The sequence below is a fragment of the Choloepus didactylus genome, chromosome 18, assembly GCF_015220235.1.
Source record: "Choloepus didactylus isolate mChoDid1 chromosome 18, mChoDid1.pri, whole genome shotgun sequence".
NCBI lineage: Eukaryota > Metazoa > Chordata > Mammalia > Pilosa > Megalonychidae > Choloepus > Choloepus didactylus.
The window spans coordinates 49,826,537-49,843,242 of record NC_051324.1 but is presented as its reverse complement, the minus strand read 5'-3'; the positions used below and the strand labels follow the sequence as shown (position 1 = coordinate 49,843,242).

Here is a 16,706-nt window from a genome sequence, read left to right as displayed (position 1 = left end):
TAATGGGATTGTATAAAAGAATGTTCTTGTTCATGGGAATTGTATATGTGAATTACAGTGTTTGTTCAAGGATGTGTGCAGCTAGCTCTCATATGTTCAGAAGACAGAGCAATAGATGATGGATGATATATAGGGAAAGAGGGAAGGAGGGAGGGAGGGAGGGAGGCAGGGAAAGAAATAGCAGTGTGACAACATGTTTTGTTTTGTTTTGTTTTCTGGTCTATGATGTTTTAATTTTTTTAAACATGTTGCCTTATTTGCTTTATTATTCTTTACCCCACTCTCTAAAATACACACACACACACACACACACACACACACACAGATTATCTATCTATGAAGAGAGAGTGATGTGTATATTTTTCTATTTGTAAGTGTGACAACATGTTAAAGTTAGTGGATTGGGGTATCGGGGGGAGGGTCAGGGAATGCTGGACTTCTGTGTATGGGGTTTGTATTTTTTTTGCAACTGTTCCTATAACTTTGAATTTATTTCAAAATAAAATTTAAAAAAAATAGGGTGGGATGGGGGATGGTTTGAGTGTTCTTTTTTACTTTTATTTTTATTCTTATTCTGATTGTTTCTGGTATAAGGAAAATGTTCAAAAATAGATTGGGATGATGAATGCATAACTATATGATGGTACTGTGAACAGCTGATTGTACACAATGGATGACTGTATGGTATGTGAACATATTTCAATAAAACTGAATTTAACTAAAAAAAAAAAAAAAAAAAAAAACCATGCAGGCTTTCTCCTACCATAGACTCTAATTCCTCTTGTAAGGAAAGAACTATCTGCTTACTCCAACTGACAGTCTTCTCTGTTGTCTGTAAAATACCCACCTTCCTGTTCCTGTAGCATCTCTCCTTTCATCATGAAGTGGGAAGGGAAAGAAATGTGTAAGCAGCATTTAGCTTCAGGTCTTTGGGAAATACCATTTTCTTCAATCTCAAACAAAAGCTTATAGCTTTCTATTTTCAGGTGAATAACTTGTTCCTAGCTCCACTCCATCCCTTTCCAATCTGCCTGGTGTCTCAGATCACCCTGTGAAGGGGGTCTTGTGGACCTAAACCTGGCTTTGGTGGCCATGGAGGTGACATCAGGAGGGACAACTACCAGATTAGTGTCAGAGGGAAGACACCTCCTTTCCCTAGGTGGAGGATTCTGACACAGTTCCTCAATGATGACCCTTCCATGTTATGCTCCGAGTGACCAGGTAAGAGTACTGGGAGTGAGCGCTCAGGGAGCCTGAGGACCATCAAGATATTCAATCCAACTCTGCCTCTCCTTCCTTGGTGTGGGAAGCCAAGAAAGCAAAAGGGCCCCAGCCTTGACCTCTGTTGTCGGATGGGAGGGCCCATGGTCTCCCTGTCCTGCTCCCTTAACCACTTCCACACTGTGGGGTATAGAGGAGGGACACGGGGAGCTGAAGAGTCTGGGGGTGGGGGAGCAAGGATGGGTTCATGGCTGGGTTAGCCCAGGTCTTGCTGACCAAATCTCTGCCAGGTGTAAAGGTCAAGTCCAAGCCCCAGCGCCAACAACTGCCAGGGTGAGTTGCAGCCTCTTCATCCCAACCACTGGTGCTAGAGAGGGGCAGCTGGGAAGTCTTAACGCTCTGGCAGAGACGTAAGGTCAGATCAGCCACGCCACTAGGCCAGGAGGTGGGAGAAATGCATGATGGGCGAAAAAAGTACGCTACTTCGATACGCTACCTCCCCACACACCATGGACCGGCCCCAGTGGGCTTGAGCGCCTGCGCAGCCCTGTGCTGCTCTATCACCAGTTGGGGCTCTACTGGGGCACTTGAATGCCGTATTGTTTTACATGACCTCTCTTCATTCTTCTACTATACAAAAACTAAAAACCGCAACCGCAGCATAAATTGTTTCTTTGGAAATAAATTCCTGGGGGTAAGGGAAGTTGAGGTAGACGCCAGAACCCGTTCGCTTAACCAAATCTTTAGGCTGCCCGTCCTGTAAACCGGCGCTCAGCTTCCTCGGGAAAATGGAGCTAAGACTCCTATTCCTCTCACTGACCACCTCAGGACGGTTTTTAGATTGCAGAGATGAGCAATAGGTTAGCGGTTCCAGGAGAATAAATATCCTTTTCACCCTCTTCACTTTTCCTTTAGGGCTGGCACCTCAAATAATCCCTTCCTGCTTTTACAGCTCCTCTCTTCAGAGCTTTCCGCACTGAGAGAACAAACGGCCACAACTCATTGGCCAGATTCCTAATCTGTCTCTCTGATACGACGCCGAGTGGTGCCTTTTGAAAACGCTCTAGTCCCGCCTCGCTTGTCTAATTGGTTTATTCGAACAGCCCCCGGCCAACTCGGCCGTTTATAGGTGGATTATATATGGACAGCCACGATTGGTTCTTCTGGAAGGAGCGTGTGAGAGCGAGTCAGGGATTGGCTTATCTGGTTTGGGCGGGCTGGAGGAAGGTTCAATTGGGACTAAGCGAGCTAGTCTAACCGACGCTCTTCTGTGGAGAGTCGGGTTGGTGTTGGGTCGTCTCGTGGCTCCCGCCGGTTTAGTCGCTTTCAGGGTTCTCGAGCCCCTTCACGACTGTCACCATGGAAGTGTCACCGCTGCAGGTACAGCTCGCGGAGGGGGCCGGGTCGGGAGCCTCAGCGCGTCGGGACATCCCTCCGGCTGTCTGTGAGGGGTGAGGGCCCTTGGGCGCCGGCGCCGCTTCGGAACTCTTCCCAGGGCTGAGAGCTCATATTCCCTGGGCTCTGGGTGATCGTGACTGAGGTGAAACCCCTTTATAGTGCTAGTATTGAAGGATTATCGGCTAAACTGGCTGCCAGACTTGGGTTTTGTTTTATTGTTTCTAGGGGCAGAATTCAATTCTTTCTGTGGTGGATCTGTATTATAACGGGCCGTGTGTGGCCTTTAGTAGCACATGCGTTCCTCTCCCCTCGGGGGAAGGTGGGGTGGAACGTCGCTGACCTTGGAAGGTGTAGAGCCTGGCTCACTGGAGGACTGGCGGACCCGAGTTGCTCAAAAAATGTCCTTCCTGTGCTCAAAACATGAACGTGGCCAAATGATTGAATTGATGTAGTCTCCCAAGCTGCTGCTGCAGAACTAGAATTTATTATGTGCTTGGGACATAGTAGGCGCTTGATAAATAATTGTGGACTAGGTGAACGAAGTGGGTGTTTTTTATTGATGACATCTAGAGAGCGAGTCAGGGAAAATTATACACTTTGATTCAAGGAAAATCATACACTTTGTGAGATAATATATGTCTGTTTAAACTGACACTTGGGAACTAGGCGGCAGTTTAATTGTCATGTTTGTAGAAAACTGTAAATTTCACCAATATGTACCAAAAGACTACAAGTTGTTATAGCATGTTTAAGCACATCATTATGGTAGACATTTTGTTCATAGATTCTGATACACCTATGTTTTAAACTCTTCTCTTAAAAAAAAAAAAAAAAACCTTTCTTCAATTTTTTTAAATTGCCAGCCTGTAAATGAAAACATGCAAATCAACAAAATAAAAAAAAATGAAGATGCTAAGAAAAGACTGTCTGTTGAAAGAATCTATCAAAAGAAAACACAATTGGAACATATTTTGCTCCGCCCAGACACCTACATTGGCTCTGTGGAATTAGTGACCCAGGTAAAACAAGCTAATTAAAACAATTACTTATCATTTAAAGTATGTACTTTTCCTCTTGTACTTTGAGTGTCACTGGAACTGCCTAAGTGTTTACATATGTACTGTAGTATTTAATCCAGAATACTTTATAGTAATCATGATTATAAAACAAGAAATATAAAGTGAAAATAATTGTACTTCTTTGCCTTATTTCTAGCAAATGTGGGTTTATGATGAAGATATCGGCATTAACTATAGGGAAGTCACTTTTGTTCCTGGTTTGTACAAAATCTTTGATGAGATTCTAGGTGAGTAAATTCTTTCATAAAAAGATCTACAGGTCAAACCCTTCATAAGAGGTTCTCATTGCTACCAAACCCTCTGTAGCCAGAGGTCCTGTCATTTCAAACAACAGTTGGCAAAACTGGATCTGCCTCTGGAGTCCAGGATATTGAGTTCTTTCTTAGAAACAGTGCTATTAACAAAAACTTGCTAAATGAACAATCTTGTTAATGCTATTCCTGTACTGTTTGGGAATTTTTTTCCCTAAATCTTTGAGTTAAAGAATGTTTTAAAAAATGACTTTAATTTCTCAAAAACATGTATTTTTATTTTTTTCAGTCAACGCCGCAGACAACAAGCAAAGGGACCCCAAAATGTCTTGTATTAGAGTCACAATTGATCCGTATGTCTTTCGCTTAACCTTTTGTTTGTGATACCTTATTGTTATCGTTATTACTTAGTTACATCATTTCATCATTTACTTCGACTATTAGTGAAGTTGACCTTTTTTTTTTTTTTTGACAAAAGTTTGCAAAACTATAGAAAAGCAAACCATTAAAATGAACAACCTTTATGGTACCCACTACCTAGATCCAACAGTTATTGACATTTTGCCATGTTTTTTCCATCTATAAATATTGTTTTCTGAATCATTTCAAAATAAATTATGGGCATTATGGCGCTTAGCCCCTAAATATTTTAGCAAGCATCTCCAATAAAGAATTGGCCTGTTTTGGAGTTGAGTTTTTAACTTTTTTCTCATAATGCTACATAAATAGTAAGCCAGCAGGTGGTGGTAGAGAATAATTTTAGTCCTTTTTAAAGGTACTATTAAGTACTATTTAGAATGAGAACTGTAGTGTATACCCAGTTATAGCTAAAATGTGGTCTGTCTGAGCATTAACCTAAAATAATAACTAAGAGATAAGTTCAAATAAGTGTATAGTACTTTATTAGCCAGCTGGACAGTTTATGATTGATAATGTTTTTGCCTTTTATTTTTGTTTTGTGAGGTGACTTGTGGGTGGAAAAGCTAAGGGAACGAGGGGAGTACAAATAATCCTCTGAAAAGCAGTAAAATAATAGTTTCCAGTTTGTGTCTTTTTCTTTCCATTAGACATAAACTATTTCCCTCTGTTTATGCTAACATTTAAAAATTTCCTATTTTTCCAACATTATCAGTGTCTACCCAGATGTTGGAAAAGGTTGTTTAGTGGTTGTTGTTATTGTTATAATTCCTCTTGGCATTATAGACCACTCCTATTTCAGCATGGTGAGAAAGATAATACATGCTGAATTTCAGAAGGTATATATGAAAAGAGTCAAAGAAAATTGAGACTTGTGAGTTTATATATTTTAGAAATAGTATCAATATTTAAATTTGAAATGTTAAGCATGAGTTTAAACTTTATTTTATGATAAAATTTTCAATCTTCTCTTCTTAGGGAAAACAATTTGATTAGTATATGGAATAATGGAAAAGGTATTCCTGTCGTTGAACATAAAGTTGAAAAGGTGTATGTCCCAGCTCTCATCTTTGGACAACTCCTAACTTCTAGTAACTATGATGATGATGAAAAAAAAGTAACAGGTAAAGTATTGAGAAAACTAAAGAACATATCCTCACGAAAAAATGTCTTTTCAATGACTCTCTGTGGTATGAGGGTTAAAAATAAGGAAATCTCCATAATCGAATAGCTTTGCTGGAATTGCAGACCTCATCCCCTCCTGCCAGTGATTAAGAAATAAACCTGTTTGTGAAATAACAAATTGTGGTGTGTGTGTATGTTTTCTTGTTTGTTTGTTTATTTGCCCAGGTGGTCGAAATGGCTATGGAGCCAAATTGTGTAACATATTCAGTACCAAATTTACTGTGGAAACAGCCAGTAGAGAATACAAGAAAATGTTCAAACAGGCAAGTAAATAGGTATCTTGTACCTTGATTATAAATTGAACTGCATCAATTTATAATGGCATTAATGGTTAGAATTATTTAATATAATTTATAAACTATTAAATTGTGGAAAAATATTCATGAACATCTATTAGGTTATTTTCTAGGACTTGTCAGTTTGCTTTGTTTAGTTCTAATTTGTGAAATGAGTTGAATTTTTCACCTTTCTTATTCTTCTTCCTTAGACATGGATGGATAACATGGGGAAAGCTAGTGAGATGGAACTCAAGTCCTTTAATGGAGAAGATTATACATGCATCACCTTCCAGCCTGATTTGTCTAAGTTTAAAATGCAGAGCCTGGACAAAGATATTGTTGCACTAATGGTCAGAAGAGCATATGATATTGCTGGATCCACTAAAGATGTCAAAGTTTTTCTCAATGGAAATAAGCTGCCAGTGAGTATTTTCCTGGGTGTTAAGGATGATAAAGAACTTTGTGATCATTATCGAGTACAAAATTGATTTTTTTGTATATATGTTTCTTAATTTATTAGAGAAGTTGTGGGTAAACAGAATAGTCGTGCATAAAATACAAGATTCCCACACATTACACCACCACTACCACTTTGCATTGGTGTGGAACAATTGTTCCAGTTGATAATAGCACATTTTAATAATTGTACAATTAAAATCTATGGTTTAACTTAAAGTTCACTGTGTACTGTACTTCCATGGATTTTTTTTTTAATTTTTGTTCTGTTACCGTATATACAATCTAATATTTCCCCTTTTAATCACATTCATATATATATTTCAGTGCTATCATCACCACCATCCATTACCAAAACATTTCCATCATTCCAAATAGAAACCCTGTACATTTTAAGCCTTAACTTCCCATTCCCTATTCCCACCCCATCCCCTGGTAACCTATATTCTAGATTCTGAATCTATGAGTTTGCTTATTCTAATTGTTTAAAATCAATGAGATCATACAATATTTGTCCTTTTGTGTCTGGCTTATTTCACTCAACATGATTTCTTCAAAGTTTATCCATGTTGTCACATGTTTTAGGACTTCATCCTTTTTATAGCTGAATAATAAATATTCCAATGTATGTATCTACCACATTTTATTTATCCATTCATCGGCTGATAGATACTTGGGTTGCTTCCATCTTTTGGCAATTGTGAATAGTGCCACTGTGAACATCAGTGTGCAAATATCTGTTTGAGTCCCTGCTTTCAGTTCTCTTGGGTCTATCTTCCTTGTTTTTTTATACCTTTAATTCCTGTACAGATAAAAGGATTCCGAAGCTATGTGGACATGTATTTGAAGGACAAGGTAGATGAAACTGGCAACCCATTGAAAATTATCCACGAACAAGTAAACCATAGGTGGGAAGTGTGTTTAACAATGAGTGAAAAGGGTTTTCAGCAAATAAGCTTCGTCAATAGCATTGCTACTTCCAAGGTAATTTTATTCTTGAATTAGCTTTTATATAAATTATCTTTTCATTTAAGTGTTATTACTGTTGATATATAAAATGAACTTTAATATTTGTCTGTTTTGGTATAAAAGAAGCTAAATTAGCTTAGTTTTGTTTTTGTTTTGTTTTATGTTTGAATATTATTATTTTGAGGATACAGATCTTTATACTTTGGTATTGTTTCTTCATCAGGGTGGCAGACATGTTGATTATGTTGCTGACCAGATTGTGACTAAACTTGTTGATGTCGTGAAGAAAAAGAACAAGGGTGGTGTTGCCGTAAAAGCACATCAGGTATGATAGATATTTTAGCACGGTTTTCTAAAGTCAAAGGAGAAGAGAAATGCTATAAATCATGAGTAAGTTTTTAGTGATTTAATAATGAACTTATATTGCAGGTGAAAAATCACATGTGGATTTTTGTGAATGCTTTAATTGAAAACCCAACCTTTGACTCTCAGACAAAGGAAAACATGACTTTGCAGGCCAAGAGCTTTGGATCTACATGTCTTTTAAGTGAAAAATTCATCAAAGCTGTGAGTACTTACTTAATGGGAAATAAAAATAGAAGTTCCTTACTTTATTTTTCCCATTGCTTTTCTGTGCTTCACAGAAACAATGATTCTTCCCATGCTGCACATCTTCCAATTCTTCCCAATCTGATAAGAAAATGAAAAACAACTTTGCCTCACTGGTTTTACCAGGAGTTTAATTACTACCTGTATACTTATGATTCCCAATTACATATCACCATTCAGCTCAAATTGCTTCTGAACTCAACCTATTTAACTGTTTACCAAATATCTTCACTTTAATGCCCTAAAGTTACTCTCAATGAATGTATCTAAAACTGAATTCTCTACATATTCACAGAACTCCGTGCAATGAATTCCCCACCCCCTAAAAAACAAAACTATTTCCTATGGTATTAAATACTACCAACCAACCATTGGGTTGCATAAGCAAGGACTGATGGGAGCCTCCTCTTTATCCCCCTCTCCTCTCTAATCCAACCGTTAAGAATCATCTCTTGGATACCTCAATAGTCTCCCACCCTCGTCTCTTTTCTGGATTACTGTAAGAGGTTCTTAACCTTCATACTTGTTTTAAAACACAGTTTTGTCTTCATTTACTTTTGTTTCCCCTCTAAAGCTTTTTATTTTTAAGAATTTTATTAAAATATCATTTATGTACCCTAAATTATGCCATTTTGTCTTCATTTACTTTTGAAAACTTTCAGTGACTTTCACTCTTAGGAAAAGTCTAAATTCCTTAATTTGGCCAACAAGACCCTACCATAATCTAACCCCTGCCTATATCTCAAACCTCATCTCGTTACACTTTTTCTTTTATTGTCTAAGCTTCAGTTCGGCTGTCTTTCAGTCACTCAAAAGCATGGTGCTCTTCCTTTCCTTAGAACTTATTCATGTGCTAGTTCCTTTGCCTGAAAAGCTTTCACCTGATCAATTACTATAGGTCTTAAATGTCACTTCCTTAGGAAAGGCTTTACTTTCCAGCCTTCCCTCCAACTAAGTTTGTTCCAACGTAACAGTGGGTGTACGTTATTAATATATGTAGCACAGTTTTCACTTATTCATAACATTGCATAATTTATTTTATTTCTGGCTTCCCAGAGTGTCTTAAATTCCCTGAGGACAAGGACCATGTCAAATTTGTTTTAGCCTCCATATCTGCATCAAATAGCCCAGTACCTGGCACAATGTAAATGCATAGTAAATATTATATGAATGGCACAATACGAACCACCTCCTTCACTGGTGATAACCTAAGACTGGAAGATATGCCACCATCTATCCAGAAATTCTAACTCTTTTTTATCTTTTAGGTTTTTTAGTTTATGGGGACTCATTCATATTCTAGATTTCTGGCAGAGCCCTTCTTCCCTAACATGAATCTTCTCATTTTCAGGCAATTGGCTGTGGTATTGTAGAAAGCATACTAAACTGGGTGAAGTTTAAGGCCCAAGTTCAGTTGAATAAGAAGTGTTCAGCTGTAAAACATAATAGAATCAAGGGAATTCCCAAACTTGATGATGCCAATGATGCAGGTATATATCTAATGTTTCCAAACTTTACATCTTTCAGTTTAGTTATTTGTTTGATTCAGTTTGATTTTTTTACCATTTAAATGTTTTTCCAGATTTCAAAAGTAACATTCTTTGTAGAAAATTTGGAAATATAGAAATTAAATAGTCAATTAAAATCACCCACCATTGCTGGTTTATATCCTTCAATCTTTTTTCTGTATGTGTTTGAATATAAAATATTTGAAAAAATAAAATTCCAATCACCATTGATAATATTGTTTTGTACTCGAACAGCATATCATGAATATCTTCCCCTTGACATTTAATATTCAACAGAATACTTTGTTAAAAATGAACCAAAAAAAAAAGAACCAATTCCCTGTTACTGACTATGTAGTTTATTTCCAATTTTGGGTGGTTATAAATAATGCTGAGATGATTACTTTTGTATATATAACAAGAATGTTTATGTAGTGATCTATTATCTAACAAATATTTTAATATAGTATGATCTGATAGATGTTTAGCAGCAGTATAAATATCATCAGAAAGAAACTAAGATATTTTTTATTTACTGTGAACTTTAGCTGAAATATATATTTACCTACTCCATTTCACTCCTAAGTCAACTTGTTATGAATTTTAAATTATTTTGTGTTTTATGACAAGTCTGTTAACAGCATGCCTGAGTTAGTATGTTTGAGGTTGAACTAAATATGCTAATATTAACTTGTCAATTTTTATTTCAGGAGGCCGAAATTCCACTGAGTGTACGCTTATCTTGACTGAGGGTGACTCAGCTAAAACTTTGGCTGTGTCAGGCCTTGGTGTGGTTGGGAGAGACAAGTATGGGGTTTTCCCTCTTAGAGGAAAAATACTCAATGTTCGAGAAGCTTCTCATAAACAGGTAGAATATAAAACTATCTTTAAATTCTAAACCTAGTTTATAATGCAGGACTTCATGCTTATAATTCATTCCTTCACTGAGCATTTGGCTTATTGAAGCATATAAGCTAATAATTCAAAATACGAGCACTCAAGAAAACTCCAGGAGTATATACTGTTGTATTTCTTTGTTCTTTTGAAATTTATAAACAAAATATTACATTTTGGTATATCCATTTCAGATAATGGAAAATGCTGAGATCAACAATATCATTAAGATTGTGGGTCTTCAGTACAAGAAAAACTATGAAGATGAAGATTCATTGAAGACTCTTCGTTATGGGAAGATAATGATTATGACAGATCAGGTCAGATTTGTTATCAAATATTTTATATTGACTAAGTATGTCTTACTGTTGCATTGTTTTCCAGCTATGAAAAGAAATTACTTAACCTGGAGCTTTATTTATTATCTAATCTTCATCTAATCAAGTTTTATGCTTGTATCTATGTATATTATATGTACTGTATAGGTTAAGTGAGTCAGGATTTGACTCTCCCAGAAAAATTTCTTATCTCCCAGAAAAATTCTTATCTCCCAGAAAAATTTTTGAGAAATTGTAGGTCGATTATAATTTCTTTAGTTTCTAAACAGTTCTCTTGTGCTGTGACTTACTCTAGGATCAAGATGGTTCCCATATCAAAGGCTTGCTGATTAATTTTATCCATCACAACTGGCCCTCTCTTCTGCGACATCGTTTTCTGGAGGAATTTATCACTCCCATTGTAAAGGTACACTAACCTCTAAAATACCTTAAAGGATATTAAGGCCCTGCTCCTCAAACCAGGATATACATATGACCCCAGAAATGTGTGCTGGTAGGCAAGGGACCCAGCATTGTGCAAAGCCACAACTATGTGTTCTTTACCACAGGTATCTAAAAACAAGCAAGAAATGGCATTCTACAGCCTTCCTGAATTTGAAGAATGGAAGAATTCTACTCCAAATCATAAAAAATGGAAAGTCAAGTATTACAAAGGTTTGTAATTAAACCAATATAGAACTTCTCATTTTTGTTATATACTATTGTACAAGATTATATGGGCTAATTTGGTACTCTTCATTTTTTAGGTCTAGGCACCAGCACATCAAAAGAAGCTAAAGAATATTTTGCAGATATGAGACGACATCGGATCCAGTTCAAATATTCTGGTCCTGAAGATGATGCTGCAATCAGTCTGGTGAGTTTGAGTTATATTGCATACATACATTCCATTTTTAGGAATTACTGCTTAAGCTAGTCAATTGGAACATTTAAATCTTATATAATAGAATGTTTCTAGTAAGCATATCCTAGAGAAAGGGGACCAGATATTTTAGAAAACTGAGCTTTGTGAGTGGTGTTTATTTATTTATTTGCTTTTTATAGAAGAGAGATTTTGGAAACTATTAGTACCAGTGTCATCTTTTTCATCTTCTTTGTAGGCCTTTAGCAAAAAACAGACAGATGATCGAAAGGAATGGTTAACTCATTTCATGGAGGATAGAAGACAACGGAAGTTGCTTGGCCTTCCAGAGGTAAAATTTTTAAATATATCCTACAAAGTGAATTCTCTTATTTGACATTTTGAGATCAATATTATAGCAAAATAAAGTTACTAAGACATTATATCAGTAAAAAAATTTAATATACTAGATTACTGTAGAAATATTCTTATTTTTATTTACATGATATACATAAAGGTATTAGGCCTAAAAGATCATGAAGGCCTTGCACATTTTTTTCTAATTTGTTTTATTTTTAAAACATATAAAATAGTTCTGCATAATTCTGTATTTTTGAGGGACTTAAAAAGTCTTAGATATTATAATTCTGAGAGGTATGTTTGTTTTGTTTTGTTTTTAAATTAAGCAATATTAAGACCAGTGGTCTTTTTTTATCTTAAACTAGATCATGTAATATAGATTCTTTGGTCCTTCAGGATTACTTGTACGGACAAACTACTACATACCTGACATACAATGATTTCATAAACAAGGAACTTATCCTGTTCTCAAACTCTGATAACGAAAGATCTATCCCATCTATGGTAGACGGTGAGTTCCAATTTGTTAGTCTCTTTTTATCGTAAGATAGAAATCAATGCACAAAAATGGTTAAATTGAGAATACTAATGTTTGCTCTTCTTCCATTTTGAAGGTTTGAAACCAGGTCAGAGAAAGGTTTTGTTTACTTGTTTCAAACGGAATGACAAGCGAGAGGTGAAGGTTGCCCAGTTAGCTGGGTCAGTGGCTGAGATGTCCTCTTATCATCATGGTGAGGTAAATACACAATCCATAGTGTTTGACTTTACATGAACATGTATTCTTGTTTTGTTTTATGGTTGAATGCTTTTTTGCATTCATTGTATAAAACAGTTTTTAAAAACTACCTATAAGTTTCTAGAACTTTAAATATAATGATTGTCTTACTTGTTGCTTTAAATCAGAATGTGGATCCCTGTCTTCAAGGTAATCACAATTTAGCCAGGATGCCAACACACACAGGTAGAATAAAGTGATATATGCTATAATAGAAATGAGCAGTATTGTAACATAAAGGAGGAAGTATTCTGCTGAGTGACAAGAGGAAGGGAGTCATTTAAACTTAAGCCTTCAAGGATGAGTAGGACTTAATAGGTAGAAATTAATGCAAACCAAGAGCCCTGAACTTTGAGCCAGAAGTCTTGGGTTTAGGTAATGTTTCTGCTATTTACTTACCCGGGACAAGTCACTGAAAATCGGAACTGCATAAAATCTTACAGGATTATAGTGAAACTTAATCATAACAATGGATATACATTATTAAAAGCTTTCAGATGAGATTAATGAATCTTTTTTTTCCCCCAGATGTCTCTAATGATGACCATTATCAATTTGGCTCAGAATTTTGTGGGTAGCAATAATGTGAACCTCCTGCAGCCCATTGGTCAATTTGGTACCAGGCTGCATGGTGGCAAGGATTCTGCTAGTCCTCGATACATCTTCACAATGCTCAGGTCAGTATGCTTTCAGTATCTAGTGAAATTACCATTTCCAATTTTGATGCAATGTGAGATTTAGTTGACCAAAACTACAAAAATTCAATTAATCAGAAAATGTACTTTTTTTTTTATTGTGGAATAAAACATTTATATACATAGAAGTGATACATTTCAAGGTGCAATTTAACAAATAGCAAATTTCAAAGAGTGTTGTGGGTTACAGTTCCACAGTTTCAGTTATTTCCTTATTGTGAAATATAACATATATACAGAAAGGTGATAACTTTCAACATACAGAAAATGTACTTTTAATGTAGGTGCTTGAGTCATTAATTAAAAAAAATTAGAAACCAGTTTTAGTTCTTCAAAGTTTCATTGTGCTACTCTTTGCAATGAGCAGAAAGTCAAAACCCTATTCCAATTTGATAGCCAGAGGCTTTGTGTCCCTTAGAAGCACTATTTCCTTGCCAAACTATAAAAGCTTTTACTTCCTTTTCTTATATTTGCTTCTCTTTTTTTATATACAGCAGTAATTCTCAACCAGGGTAGATTTTGCACCACCACCCCCCCAGGGCAAATGTCTGGAACCATTTTGATTGTCATGACTATGGAAATGGTGATATTGGGCAGAGGCAGGGATGCTGCTAATCATCCTACAAAATACAGGATAGCCCCCCACCACAAATAATCCAACCTAAAATGTCAGAAGTGTCAAGGTTAAAAATCCCAGATATAGAGGTTGGGTCTGAGTAAAAAAGAGCTTATTTCTTCCCAAATACCACAACTGAAATTTGACTTCCTTTACAAGTCTATGGAAAGTACGTTATGAATGGTCAATTTTCAGCTCTCCTCTTATTCAACCTTTGTGCAGCATTCCACATAGTCATTTCATCCTCCTTGAAAATCTTCCTTCTTTATTTGGTATTCAATACACCAGACTCTGTTGGTTCTCCTCTTTCCTATCAGTCTTCTTTGCTGGGTTCTTCCCATCTTCCCAGCCTCTAAACAGTGGACTACCCTATTATCAGACCTCTACCCACTATCTAAACTTACTTCCCAAACTATCTTCCATCCATCCAGTCCTATAACTTGAAACCTCCAGACCTTTCCTCTACTGAACTCCAAATTTGTATGTCAACTGCCTTCTCAACGTTTCCCACTTGGATATCTAAAAAGTATCTCAAACATAATTCCAAACTAAATCTTTTGTCTTCCTGTTTCAATAAATGGAACTCTATCCTCCTAATAGCTCAAGCTAAAAGGAGTCACTCTCAGCTCCTTTTCTCCTCACTTGTGTCCAATCTGTCAGCAAATCCTATGGGCCCTAAATTGGAAAAATATCCAGGATCTGACCACTCTCATTGCTGCCACCCTCTTCCATTCTTCTTTCTTCATAGCAGCCAATTTTTTAAAAATATGTCACTCTGGCTCAGAACCTTTCAGCTGCTTCTGTTCTTAAATATTATGCTATCAGAGAGTGCTTACCTTTCCTCAGAACTCCCTCAATCACTCTTACCTACTTTATTTTTTTTCTTAGCTTTCATCTCACCACTGACAAAATGTATGTTTGTTTTCTGTCATCCTGTACTAGAATGTGAGTTCCTTGAGGGCTGAGACTTTGTTTTATGCATTTCTTTGTCCCCAGTGCCTGGCACATAGAAAGTGCTCAGTATACACCACTGAATGAAAGCCAAGGTAATCGTCATGTATAGGTATGAGAAGACACATGTCCTTTCCATGGAAGTTAAATGTGAAAGCCAGTATTTATGTAAAATAACATTTTTGGATTGTTTTCTTTAGTCCTTTGGCACGGTTGTTATTTCCACCAAAAGATGATCACACATTAAAGTTCTTATATGATGACAACCAACGCGTTGAGCCTGAATGGTACATTCCTATTATACCCATGGTGCTGATAAATGGTGCTGAAGGAATTGGTACTGGTTGGTCCTGCAAAATCCCCAACTTTGATGTCCGTGAAGTTGTGAATAACATCAGGCGTTTGATGGATGGAGAAGAACCTTTGCCAATGGTAACTATTCTGGGTGCCTTTGGAACCCTAGTTTCTGGTTTCAAAAAGAAAACAAATATAAAATTTATTTCATATTTTGATGTTAGATTTATTAATGCAGTTGTGATTTCTATCTTCAGTATCACACTTAGCAAAAGTTCTTTTTTAAAATGCCAATTTAGCTTCCGAGTTACAAGAACTTCAAAGGTACTATTGAAGAGCTGGCTCCAAATCAGTATGTGATTAGTGGTGAAGTGGCTATTCTTAATTCCACAACTATTGAAATCTCAGAGCTTCCCATCAGAACATGGACCCAGGCAAGTAATGTGGATTTCTTTTTTGATTTTGTGATGAGAGGAGAAACACTTGTTGTACTATTGCTTGTTGAATATTCAGGAGCATATGTTTTAGAAACTTACAAAAGGATTATTCTTTCTTTAGACATATAAAGAACAGGTTCTAGAGCCCATGATGAATGGCACTGAGAAGACGCCTCCTCTCATAACAGACTACAGGGAATACCATACAGATACCACTGTGAAGTTTGTTGTGAAGATGACTGAAGAAAAACTGGCAGAGGCAGAGAGAGTTGGATTACACAAAGTATTCAAACTCCAAACTAGTCTCACTTGCAACTCAATGGTATGTCTCATTTTGTGAGAGATTTATAAGTTTCAATATATTAAAGATTAATACCAATTTTTAAAGGATATCTTAGGCTGATTTTATATTTTCAATGATTAAAGTCATTTCTCTTAAGCTCTTTTAATGAAGTTTAGCCAACTTCTCTATTCCTGGCTCTAAACCTTGTTTTCCCTTTCTAGGTGCTTTTTGACCACGTAGGCTGTTTAAAGAAATATGACACAGTGTTGGATATCCTAAGGGACTTCTTTGAACTCAGGCTTAAATATTATGGATTACGAAAAGAATGGCTTCTAGGGATGCTTGGTGCCGAATCTGCTAAACTGAACAATCAGGCTCGCTTTATTTTAGAGAAAATAGATGGCAAAATAATCATTGGTATGTTTTTAGAATAATAACTACCTGTACTGAAACTGCAATCATGCCAAATTTCCTTTAAACATTTTTTGGTGAGAGTAATGGTGGCAGGGCACAAAATTCATTTGGTTTAGTTGGTTACTTATATAAACATTCCTTTCAAAGACCTGATTAGACATTTATAGTTATAGCTTTCCTGGGTTGAGCATCTTGAGAAATCAAGATTTAGCTGATATTTATATAGGAGAATAATAGAGAACTAGAAGAGGACACTGAATTCAAGAGGAGCAGAGATAATAAGTCTGATTGGGGAAAAAAAGCAGGAATCATTATGAATGGTTTGTGTACCCAGGACCTGAAAAGGAATGTGTCTTTTTAAGAAATTTTAGATGCAACTAAATCAGGATTTAAGGGATCAGGAAAGAAAACCATCTTGACTAAAGCTGTAACATAAG

At 36.3% G+C, this 16,706-nt stretch overlaps 1 protein-coding gene across 1 annotated transcript in view; it reads left to right on the top strand.

Moving 5' to 3' along the window:
• The first annotated feature begins 2,490 nt into the window (after nt 1–2,490).
• The window catches only part of TOP2A (DNA topoisomerase II alpha), a 35,955-nt gene continuing 21,739 nt past the window's right edge, over nt 2,491–16,706 (top strand). The window contains exons 1-24 of the mRNA XM_037808714.1: nt 2,491–2,601; nt 3,483–3,638; nt 3,835–3,925; nt 4,239–4,302; nt 5,345–5,490; nt 5,717–5,814; nt 6,039–6,251; nt 7,096–7,269; nt 7,478–7,579; nt 7,684–7,821; nt 9,215–9,353; nt 10,082–10,239; nt 10,460–10,585; nt 10,899–11,009; nt 11,152–11,257; nt 11,350–11,459; nt 11,704–11,796; nt 12,201–12,315; nt 12,419–12,540; nt 13,108–13,256; nt 15,042–15,273; nt 15,435–15,569; nt 15,694–15,894; nt 16,077–16,272. Of these exons, the coding sequence (XP_037664642.1) occupies nt 2,581–2,601; nt 3,483–3,638; nt 3,835–3,925; nt 4,239–4,302; nt 5,345–5,490; nt 5,717–5,814; nt 6,039–6,251; nt 7,096–7,269; nt 7,478–7,579; nt 7,684–7,821; nt 9,215–9,353; nt 10,082–10,239; nt 10,460–10,585; nt 10,899–11,009; nt 11,152–11,257; nt 11,350–11,459; nt 11,704–11,796; nt 12,201–12,315; nt 12,419–12,540; nt 13,108–13,256; nt 15,042–15,273; nt 15,435–15,569; nt 15,694–15,894; nt 16,077–16,272 (3,196 nt within the window). The 5' untranslated portion in view covers nt 2,491–2,580. The remainder of the gene's footprint in view (nt 2,602–3,482; nt 3,639–3,834; nt 3,926–4,238; nt 4,303–5,344; nt 5,491–5,716; nt 5,815–6,038; nt 6,252–7,095; nt 7,270–7,477; nt 7,580–7,683; nt 7,822–9,214; nt 9,354–10,081; nt 10,240–10,459; nt 10,586–10,898; nt 11,010–11,151; nt 11,258–11,349; nt 11,460–11,703; nt 11,797–12,200; nt 12,316–12,418; nt 12,541–13,107; nt 13,257–15,041; nt 15,274–15,434; nt 15,570–15,693; nt 15,895–16,076; nt 16,273–16,706) is intronic.